This window comes from Pundamilia nyererei, unplaced genomic scaffold (assembly GCF_000239375.1).
Source record: "Pundamilia nyererei isolate P.nyererei 1_Seehausen unplaced genomic scaffold, PunNye1.0 scaffold00022, whole genome shotgun sequence".
Classification (NCBI taxonomy): domain Eukaryota; kingdom Metazoa; phylum Chordata; class Actinopteri; order Cichliformes; family Cichlidae; genus Pundamilia; species Pundamilia nyererei.
Window position 1 is genome coordinate 271918 of NW_005187423.1, and position 12304 is coordinate 284221.

A 12304-nucleotide genomic window follows, 5' to 3' on the forward strand; every position below is an offset into this window, starting at 1 on the left:
TATATATATATATATATGAGATAGATAGATAGATATTTACCCCTATCAAATTAGATTGTTTAATCTTTTATTCAAGTTAATGATAACTGATTTTTACAACTTATACTTATAATACTCATGTGTGTTTGGGGAAACAATTTGCATTTGCTTCAGCCTCATTCCAGACTTTGATGGCATTAGAGCAGCAAAAAGCATTCATTTTGGTTGTGACCTGATGACTAAAATATTCTAAAAATGTTTTTTATGTGGGTATTTTTCAACATGGCCAGTTATTCAACTGTCAGAAATTTCATCAGAAATTCTATATCCTCATCCTTGATGGAAAAAATGAGCAAAATATCATAGAAATTTGAATGTTCTGCTACGGTTTCACGAAAACATCTACTGCAAATCTTTATCCCCTCATTTTTCTGACATGTCAGTGTTTGCACTTCTTGTACTCGGCACTATCATGCTATTAAATTTCTCTTTCCTCCTACTTGTGTACTTCATATGTGTGTTGTGAACAATTTCCCTATTTCCTTTCTCCTTTGTCTTTCTCACTGCCTCACACTTTTGCACATAAGTGGCTCAATCTTGTTGCACTTTTAGCAATTACGACCTAATCTTTCAAACTTAACTGTATTTGTGTGTTACAGCTTTTCGATCTTAATCTCTGAATGTTGAAAGTCTGGAACTATAATCTCAGCCCCCAAAATATTTTTTGCACACTTTTGGAAGCAGAATTAGATTTTGCTATTCTAAACATTCATGGACAGCAAGTCATTAGCTTCCGTCATGATAAATAATATATTATCTGTATACAGCAAAGAGGCATTTTTTTTCAAATGTATAACTAGAGACAGAGTAGAATTAACTAAAGCTTTGAGCATTTTCAGTGGTTTCATATACCCTTAACTTATTATCGCTGATTAAAGATACAGCAATCACAAAACATTTCCTTACCTTTTTAGTGTTCCTGTTTTCTATTGAGAAACTATACACATTAATAAACTTTTTTGCTTATTTCATGTAGAAATAGCATTTGATTGACATCAATCTCTCTCTCTCTCTCAGTCTAGTTACAGCCATAATTATGCAACAAACACCTTTATTATAGTTACCAGTTCAATTAAATTAAATTCAGTTTAGTTTATTCAGAAGTCAGCTTAAAATACAAGTAAAAAAATATTAACATGCAAAATAGTTATTTATGAAATTGGACTAAATAGTGGCCCAGGCATCAGATGATATGCATGAAAAATATAATAATAATAATAATAATAATAATAATAATAATAATAATAATAATAATAATAATAATAATAATGGATTGCAATAATAATGAATAGCGCTTTTCTAGGCACCCAAAGCGCTTTACAATTCCACTATTCATTCAATTATATACATTTGTCCTCTTGGCCAAGTCTCACTTGGAAAAGAGGTTTTAATCTCAATGAGACTTTTACCTGGATAAATAAAAGATCATGAAAAACAAACACAACCTTCTAACATACAATGTCTTATTAATTCAAATATCGTCATATTAATAACACTAATCTAACACACGTAGGCAGTGATAATAGTGTTAGCACATGATAATAGTATTAAAGTATATAAAGTAAGTAGTCTATTAAAGTATGAACTTAAAATATAGTGCTATTGCAGATTTTGAAAGATCTTTGCTATACAGGGTTCAAAATCAAACATATTTTAGTAGCAGCTGTTGTATATAAGTTCTTTTAAATACTGAAAAATATTGATGTTTTTAAAGTGCTTCCAAGCTCATCCCAATTCTGTGGACCTCTACAGGTCACATGTAAAATTGCACATTTAAGTTTACATTTCTTTCTCTTAAGAATTGTCTTTTTCCTTGTCCTGTGTGTGTGAGAGGGAAAGTGTATTTGGATAAGCTCACAAACTTGCTAAATACTATAGTATGCAGATTACAGGCAATATGAAAAATGCTACATTCAGTTGACTTCAGGAGTTTGTGACAATGAAAAAGAGAGTTAGAGAGTTATCCAGTCACACAGTTTACAGCATGACTCTGTCTACCTTTAATCTGATGAGAGCTATATAGAAGCTTGTTTCTGCCACTGAAAAAAGCAAAAACAAAATAGTTTTACTTTTTTTATTCAAAAAAACATTTATAGTCCCAATTACAGGTTATCATCTCAAAATTTTGATTTTATAACTTAAAATTTCAAGTTATTTTCTCAGTTTCAAGTTGTTGGTTTTTTCCAGAAAAGTTATTAAATTAAAATTTTGACATACTTACGTGTAGCTAAATGTTTTGTTTGTTTTTATTGCATTAAAAACACTATTAGAGTGCCTTTAGAAATAGAGCCATAACATAAATACTTGTTCAAACTAAAAAAAATAATAAAAAAATAAAATAAGTAATTTAAAAAAATTGTAATTCTTATGCAAATTCTAGAGGCAGAGGAAATAGTTCCAGTAGTTCCAAGTGTTTCCCTCTGTCTTTTCAATGGCATTAACACTGTACTTGTTTCAAGGTGCTTGAACCAGCAGCAGGTAAGTTCGGAAATCTTCTTCATTTAGTCTGAATAATTCCTAAAATTCAGATATATATGACTTTTACACAAGTGAAATTGTCCATTTGCTACTAATATTGATATTAACCATGTCCATTTGTTTTCACTAAAACATTTTAACAGGATTCATAGAAAAAACAAATAAAACCTCAAAATATTCTACAAATCTGAAATTGCTTTGTAATGTGGAATCTGCACTTTTTAAAAGACAATGTAAGGCATATTTAATCAATCAAAAAAAGACGGAAAAACGGGGGGGACCTCAAAACATTAACACTACTTCTGCCCTTGCTCTGTGGAAGTGTAAAAAGGAAAATGTAATAAAATGACCAAAAAATGACATAAAAAAACCTATCAAAGAACAGACAGTCAAGATGGATTTGGTAAAGTAATAAAGTATCTTTACTTTAATTTATTTCACAGAGCTAAAGACATAAACATGAACAAGATTTCAAATGCATCAATGTATTCCTTCTTCTGTGTGCAGAGACACAAGTATACCAGCAGAGCAATTATAGCTACACTTACCACAGGTGTGCAACATCAAATACATGCATTGGTTTCTTTAGCTTCTGCAGGCAATATTGAGTAAACCATTTCTGTTGAGGCATCACCCACGAAGTACAAAGTGCTCTCGTGGGCTGTTAAAACACTTTTCTAAGCAAGGACAGATCCAAGAAATAAAAAAGTTTAAAAAGACTCAGAACAGAACAGCTAGAGTGAAGCCACAACAATATCAAATATACAACAATGCTTGACAAGAAAGACAGCATTATAGGTCAACTCAAGTCAATCACAAAAACAGGGTTCCTAATTTCGAGCAAAGGTAATGACTTAAGAAATATCAGAGGTCTAAGTCCTTATTTAGACTTTTATACCAGGGTAACTGGTGCAACTCAATCCTACATGCTGTTCTTTATTGGAGGCATTTGATAGTATTCCCACCCCTAGCATCGAAACTAATAGTTTCAATACCTGACACTCTTAGGGCTCAAACATTCACATAATGGTAATGTTTTGTCATAGGACAATTCAAGGATAATCTTTATTCAGTAAGTCTTTTTTTTATTTTAGAGAAGAGTAACACACATTTTATTAAACTTAAAATATGAATACACTTCAAAAGCATTAGCTCTCCAGGTTTCAGAGAAGCCAGAGGGTGGCAGCAGAGTCTGCAATGATGCTGTCACTCCAGCCAACAAGTTTGTGCTTTTCTTTTAGGGATTTGGTAGAAGTCGTTCGCTGAGCCTGCCTCAGAGACTGAGTTCAATGCCTTCTCCTGGACATCTGTCACCAGTGAGCACACCCGGGGTACTGCCAATACAGAGGCAAACATCATTCCAAGAAAAAGTCTGCAAACCACTTACACCATGGGAGGCAGCATCAAGAAGCCCTATTGGCTCTGTGGATGAAGCCTTTTTGTTTCTCCCCTCATCTGCAGCTACTAATGCCAAAGCTGCAAAGCACCGGGGATCTCTGCCAGAGCCTCCAGAAGAATGGAAACGCAGGGTATCTCTTGATCCTGCACCTGTCAGTAAGAGTCATTATCATCATGAGGCCCCAGCTTTTCACATTCTTACCAAGAGCAGGACATTCTCACCTGAGAAACCAGCCTTCTATGGGCCTCCCTTCAGACCTGCCCAGCCTCTTAGGGCCAGTATTGGGCAAATGGCACAAGGCTTCAGTCCAACAAAGTGCTCTCCTGTGTACAGTGCATTTCAGCGAAGTTAATAGATGAAGTCAGATATCAGAGAAAGAGAAATAATAAATGATATTAACATTGTAAGGCACAGATTTTCCTTCAGAGTATAGAAAACATGAAATGCAGAGAATTGTTATTTGTCACTAGGAGATGGAGTACTGTATGTCGAAAAATGAGGGTAAGGCTTTGGCACAGTTTAAGCCATTTGTTATGTTGGTTTTGCATTTATGATGGGATGGATAATTATGTTGATTGCATGAAAAAATCATTTGGTTTAAAGCAAGAACATACTGTGACGATTGTGTGAGATATGAGCTCAGCTATCATGGGAAATGTTGCTATTGTGCCACTGTCATCCAAACAGTATTATATCACTCATCCTATAATAATCAGATTTTTTCTCAGTAGTAATGCAGTGGCGATTACACAAGTAACCATATCCAATAATCTCATTCACTTTATTGACTTTTGTGTTTTTCAGACATCATATGGTTCCTATTTTATCTTTTGCAATGCATTGCCAGAAAAGTTGTAAGCTTACAATCAGTGTGTGTGCCTTAAGGAAAGTGTTATTTAAAGTGACAAACTGTGTGTTGGCTTATTTGCTTTTATTTTGTTGATCTTTTAATAGGAATGAATCCTGCATGAATAAAAGCAAAGTTTCCCACCTTTGATCAGACACTGTGTGGTGTTTAAGTGTTAACAGAAGCAGATGCTGTCCTTGAGTGCCAGAGTTTCCACGTGACGCGTGCAAATTTAAAGTTGGGCTCTTACCGTGTACAATGTCACTGTTTTCACTTTTGAAACACAAGAAATAAAACAGATTAAAACACACTTTTAGTGATGTTATTTGAATTTAATTTGTTTCTCAGAAGTTCCTGATATCAATCTTTTATTGTAAAATTTGACTAGTAGATATAGTCTTTTTCATTTCTCTGTTTTGCCTTTTTAAATTCAGATTATAGGATAATATCACATGCAGCTGATGCCGGTTTTCCCCCTGAAAAATGGTATAAATTGCAGGATACATTTTTAAGCTTTTTTTTTAATGGCGGATGTAGCAAATATGATGCAAATTTATATATAGAAAATAAAATGTAATTAATTTTTTAAACAATTTTGTCAGATGGCTCAATAAACGCTCCATTTTTAGATTAGAATTTTCTGGCAATTATTTCATGGGTCAGGCTTTAAAGGGTTAAAATACTGAGTTGACAGGGTTTCAGCCTTATTCCTATTTTAAACTTCACAGACTTTGAAAAAGATTTAACGGTCAGAATATCTGCAGCACTGCAACAGCTTCAACTGCGAGGATAATGACTTTGATATAAAACCCTTCTTGGCAGTACACCATCACCCCTTTAACACCCCTCTCTTATCTGTTTATCATTATCCAGAGTCAGTAATTACACATAACAATAGTAACACAACTCAGTTTGGAGACAGAAGTGCGCACGCAGCATTAACAGCTTCCCTAACATGAAGGCATGGTACCTCAGAGGTTATGTCAGCCCACAGAGACATGTCGAATATAAGGCGTCGAGAGACAGGAGAGGCACCAAGCAAAATCTCACTGAGTGGGTGTGTGTGCTGTCCATCCTCCCCCCTCTCTCTATGATAGCGATCCTTGCCCCATGGTGTTTGAGATTGGTTTTGAGTGTTTGGCAGGTTAAATTTAGCCTATTGATGTAAGCTGCATTCCAGTCACAACAGACCCAGAGACACACTCACAGTTTGGCTTTAGTGTCCAGGAGTGTGAAGATCAGGGAAGATCAAACTACCTACTGTAGGTTGACCCCTGAGCCTCCGTGTCTCCTCTTCAAGGATACAGGACGACCATCACAGGTATGGACAAGCCTTATCAAGCTTATTTTGTGAATATGTGATGTATTTTTAATTATGCTCTAATAACGTTAACACAGCACTTCTTTTAAAATTTAAAAACAATTAAATTTGACACCATCTAACATTTATGTTTTCTAAATGGCTGCATGTGTGTTTAGGAGTTTATCAGAGCATAGGATATATTTTTGCATTGAGAATCCCATTGATCGTCTTTCTTTTTACTTTTAACATTTTGTTTTAATACAGTTCTTCCAAAGTCAACGGCATAGGGCACAGCAGAGTTATTCAACATTTCAGAGTTTTTAAAAAGCATTTTTAGAGCTGTACCATCTTTGATCTCATTCTGAATTTAGCAACAAAGTAAACCTAAAAATACACAAAACACCAGCTACAGAGAAAAATATTTTTGGTCTCATGCTTGAGCAGTTTTATTTGGCTCTGCAGGACAATGATTGTGTCCAGCTACGCATGCAAACTTAGGACACATATTCATCCTTGACCTTTACGCAGCATTAAAAGCGATGCCACTAATGTTAGCTCACATACTGAAAAACTGGTGCAGTGACCACCAGAGATTTAAGAATTGCGTGTATGGCACTAATGCATGTACAATGGAGCTTTATAGGTTATGCAATATGCTGCAATCTTTAAATGTGGCACCTTCAGAGTTTATTATAAAATGACATGAGCAGTATACTGTTCAAATCATCGATATGCAAACAGCAAATGGGACACAGACGTTAGAGACTCAAAAACTATACATGTCTCATGTCTGTGAATTTTATTATCTACCAAAACACTGAACACTGAATGAATATATTTTGAGTTTTATTTAGAGATCTTTAAATACTCTCCATTTCATACATGGCCTTATATTTATAAACTCATCAACCTATGAGCAAAAAATAAAACTTTATGATTCTGGCAGAACAACTACATCCTGTGTCCTGTATGTGTTTCCAGTCCTCCTGAGTTCTTCCCATCTCGCCAAAGCCACAATGTCACAATTCTGTACAATGCCTGCTGGAGAGAGGAAGAAGTGTGCCACAGCTATATGCCGAGAGGTCCAGGGTACCAGCGGTATGATATTAGAGCTGAGGCTCGGCAGACAAAAACACAAGAGAAAATTCGTTGTTATCAGAGTTCAAAATGTCAAGGCTGCTCTCCAGCGACTCCCATAAATCAGCTAATGGGATGATTTATACCTATGGTGGCTATGTTTTTGTCATTTCCAAAGGTCTATTTTTGGGTGGGTGTCAGGGAGGGAGGTTGTGAGGGCCAACTGCTGCTTGGGAAACGTGAAGGTCTGTGACAGCTGGGGTACATTCTGTCTGTACACGTGGATAACGGAGCATCACGTACAGCCAAAACTATTGTACAAGTACAAGTACAATGGGGATAATTTGTTTTCCATGGCAGAGCTCACAGAATTGAAATTATACATTTTGTGACTCATATAATGTTATCTTATGAGCTTGCCTAAACCTAGCCAGGCCGATAAACTGACATTACGTTGTGTATATTTATACTTTCTGTCCCACATTTTTACCTTTAAAACCAGTGCTGCAATGATCTCCTGGACAGGTTTATGGGAAAACAAGCCAGTGGCCACTGTTAATCCCATCCATTCCTACTTTAGTACACAAATGTCTGCAGGAATATGCATCTAACATAGATACAAACTAATATTGTTATTTATGTACTCATGAATGTAGTTTTTATTGTGGCATTGACATAAACCAGGAACCTTTGCCTGCACTCTCTCATTTATAGCAAAACATCAGTTATCAGTGAACATTTAAATTCAAAGTTAAAACTTAAAGTACATACAGTAAAATACTGGAATATCAAAAAAAAATATTGCCTCATCACTATTATGCAAAATGTAATGAATACATTAAACTACATAACAGACTGCTTTTCCCCCATCTTTTCAACTTTGTTGTTGGGCAGGTTACGTTATGGACCTTGGAAAGAAGCTCAGCACTCCTAAAGACATCATGTTGGAGGAGTTATCTCTGCTTTCCAACAGAGGTTCTCGGCTTTTCAAAATGCGCCAGAGAAGATCTGACAAATACACGTTTGAAAGTATTCAAAACGAAGCAAATGCGCTGCTCAGTGTAAGTCGACTTGTTTGTTTTACTTACTTTTTTATTCATTATCTCTCTCTGAAGTTCCAGGATTTGGTTTAAAGAAAATCTGTAAAGGTGCCTGCACACATTTATCAGGATATTTGCTCTTAACAAAGAGTGTGGTAAGACATGGATGATAACAGAGACATGTGCCTCGTGCCTTTTACATCCTGCGGGCAAGTCTTCTGAGAGACTGCTCAGGCACTTTGCTGTTAATGTGCGTGACACAAAAAGCAGCAATAGATGTTAGCAGTTCAACATGTAGCTACACAACTGATATTTTAACCCAATGATGCACTTTATTCTGTTTTGCAGAATGATATTTTGAACATGAATACACACTCTGTGGAAATAAAAGTGGAGCCGCCAGCCAATGGAAACATTGCTAATGCTGAAAAAAAAGATTCAGGTAATTATGCAGCTTAGTAAGTCAGGCTGTTCTTGTTTTATCCAACAGTGAATTAAATGAGGATCTAAATATGGTAATGCAAACATAAATAAATAAATAAAACAATCATAATCAAAGATGTAGTTTTAAGATGGATTACTCTGTTTTACATTTGCTCCTCTGCACATGAGTCTGAAATTCAGCCGATAAGACTGCACAGTCAAATAAAAGCTACTGATTATGTAATGATGTCATAATAATAACAACTGCTATCATAGATTCATAACAGCTGGTCTTATCTTATGGCAACCGATTTCCAGAACAGGACACCATGAACTAAATGTAACTATGATTAATTATTGGCAGCTTTAAAAGCGTTATTTAATTGTATTATTTTGACAGCAGAGTCCTGTGCCTCCTCTAAAAACCCTTGAGCACAATATCATCTCATGTCGACACATTACATGATGAGCACACGCTTCAACTATGTGCTATTTTTAAGGCCTCAGATCATATTGATGGACAACTCAGTGTGCCCGTGTTAAGTGTTGTCTAAGCGCAGTATCTATTCATAAGCCTGTCCACTCTAAAACATAATGGCTCAAGAAAACAGCTCAGAGTTAACATGTAAAAGCAAAGCAGGCTGACGGATCATTCTGTTCAAACAATAACCCAGATTATGATCGCCCTCGACTGATTCTGGTTTCCTCCTTCACAGTAACGACTACTGAGAAGTTAAATCCCACAGCTACACACAAGTCATATCACTCCCCATGGGAGGAGGCCCTGCTCCGTGACCCTGACCTCGCTGAAACTCTCAAACTAAAAATGCCAGCAGCAGACCCACGGTCAGAGCTTCCTGAATACAAATGCTTCAACCGGTGAGAAAACTATGAGTCTGTTTTAATGAATTAGAGCTGAGCACAACAAAGACTGACAGTCATAAACTGATCTTAATTACAGGGTTGCCACTCCATTTGGTGGATTTGAGAAAGTTTCCAGAGGAATCACATTTAAACTACCTGAAGTGGACCTGAACCCCCCCAGATACCCAGAGCTCCAGGATGCGGGGTTGAAGAGACCCACCTTCAACAGGACAGCCCAAGGATGGATATCTGAGGGCACCCATCTGATTTTACCCACTATTACCCTGGAGCCCATCTCAGTGCCAGAGTCTGATGACCTGTAGATGATTTTATGCAAAATGATGCCAGCTTGGTGCTGCCTGTGACAAGAAAACAACCAATTAGTAACACAAATTTTTTTTAAGAGATTTTAATGGACAGAGAGGGTTTCATGTGTTTGACACCCTTTAAACTAGAATGTTTACTGCCTTTGAAGACATGTGTCAAAGAAAACAATGTAAATAGTAAATGGAATGTACCCCTACGTGTTCTGGAGTCTCTAGAGATACTGAAGTATATCTGCAAATTACAAAGATTGTGAAAAATGAATGAAGTGATGAATATAAATTGTAAATAAAAAAAAATATATATTTATTGGTGGTGCAAGAAAAAAATGGCCATGCAACAAGTTATTTAGGTAATATTCATAATTCTTCTTGTTAGGTACACCTGTTCATTTGTTTTTTAACACAAATATCTAAATAGCCAATCACATGGCAGCGACTCTGCACACATGAGCATATAGACATGGTGAAGACGACCTGGTGAAGTTCAAACTGAGCAACAGAACGGGGAAGAAAGGTGACTTTGAACGTGACATGGTTATTGGTGCCATATGAGCTGGTCTGAGTATTTCAGAAACTGCCGATCTACTGAGATTTTCCCACACAACCATCTCTAGAGTTCACAGCGAACTGTCCAGAAATGAGAAGATATCCATCAGTTCTCTGGGAAAAATAACTTGTTGATGCCAGAGGTCAAGGGAGAATGGGCAGACTGCTTCAAGATGATAGGAAGCAACGATAACTCAAATAGTCACAAGTTGTCTGCTTCCACATGTGAATGGTCAGAATTTGGTGTGAACACTATGAGGACCAGGGTTAGGATCAGGATGGTAATGGTGGGGGATTTGTTGTCATACTTTGGGTTCCTTAGTATCAGTTGAGCATTGTTTAAAGGCCAGAGTGAGTGTAAATTTAGATTTGTAAAAAAGAAAAAAAATCCACTAGGGAAACAATTATAAATCAACATTTATAAATAAACTGAGGTCTAAACTAAATTCATCCAAAAATTCCATCCAAAAAAAAGTACTGAGTGTATGTATAAAAATATTTAAGCTGTTCCCATATTTTTTCTGTGAATGTAACTATTGTATAAAAGTTACACTGTTCTTCTCTCTTACACACACACACACACACACACACACACACACACACACACACACACACACACACACACACACACACACACACACACACACAGTTATTTCTACCGTGCCTGAAGGGAAAAAACCAAAAACACTAAAGAAAAAAATGTAATTGTTGTGTTTTATTGTTTCTCATCATAGAAAGTAGAGACAGAAGTTGTAACAGCATCGTTACATATACTGTACAAATACATATAGTAATACAATGAATCACTGTACAGGTGTTTGATACTGAGCTGAAGAATCAGACATGTACCATTATTCCTTATATTATATAATACTTGTATAATTATATAATACTTAATTATAAAATATTCCTTATATTATATAATATCATTGTGTGCTATTAATTAATTTCAAAGTGGAAAAGAAACAGAAACAAGCGGTGTCTTCCAGACAGCTGCAAAATATATGGAAGAGAGCAAGGTGAGAAAACAAGAAGAAACATCACACAAGATTTCTCTAAAATCTCAGAACTCCAGAGAAGGTCGAATAGTATCTGCAGAATGATGTGCGAGCAGTTCATCACATCAGAAGCTTTTACTTACAGTGCTTAACAAATTTATTAGACCACTTCTTATAAAAAATAAGAAAATACAAATATTTTAGAAATCTATCAAAAAACTTGTTTACAACTAAAAAATTGTGATTTCACATTTTTATGTCACTGGATTTTCATGAGAGCTCACACATTAATCAAAGATAACATTCAACCACTAAAATGTTTCTGTCCAGAAATGCAAGCAAATAACTGTGATTTGGCATCTTAATAACATAAGAAAAAATGGGCTTTATATTATTATTTTTTCTTTTCTTTTGTAAAACAATTACATTGAAAACTAATGGATAACAACAGTAATTATTAAGAGACATAAAAATGTTTTTGGTAAGTAGATTGGATGGTAGTCTAATGAATGTGTTAAAGCAAGTTCTGAAATCTTGTTTCATTCCTGAAATGACACACGCTGTGCATGTTTTGTGTTTTAAATAAAAGTGATGTTTTGTTTTCATGGTTGAGCATGTATGTACATGTGCAAACAAAACAAAAAGTGTTACACACGTGTAAGCATGCGTGACATTGATTATAAATTATAAATCTGGTCCAGCTGACCAGCCTTTATGTTTCTCAAAACCTGACTGTCACGGGAAAAAACTACAAGTATTGCAAAAACGCAACTCCCTCTAATAACCACTCATTGTGGTGGCAATGCTCCAGAGTTAAGAGCTGCAGGAAGGCTGGGTTATAACACCACATGCAGAAAACAGGAAAAGAAAGAAAAATAGATTCATCCAACTCCAAAAATAACCTTAAGAACATTTAAGATGTGTTTGACAGCACATCTGAGCCGAAATCAGCAAACTAACATTC

General features: G+C 35.7%; 1 protein-coding gene across 2 annotated transcripts; it reads left to right on the forward strand.

The window, feature by feature from the left end:
• The first annotated feature begins 5925 nt into the window (after positions 1-5925).
• On the forward strand, positions 5926-10058 carry myoz2b (myozenin 2b). 2 transcript variants are annotated; one of them, XM_005726784.1, is made up of 6 exons: positions 5926-6084; positions 7048-7164; positions 8038-8204; positions 8532-8625; positions 9323-9485; positions 9568-10058. In XM_005726784.1, exons 2-6 carry the CDS (start codon positions 7083-7085, stop codon positions 9791-9793), a joined length of 732 nt encoding a protein of 243 aa, XP_005726841.1. In that variant the 5' UTR covers positions 5926-6084; positions 7048-7082; the 3' UTR covers positions 9794-10058. The 2 variants fall into 2 exon arrangements, with proteins under 2 accessions (XP_005726841.1, XP_005726842.1); XM_005726785.2 differs by lacking the exon at positions 7048-7164 and having other exon boundaries at positions 5929-6084.
• The last annotated feature ends 2246 nt before the right edge of the window (positions 10059-12304 follow it).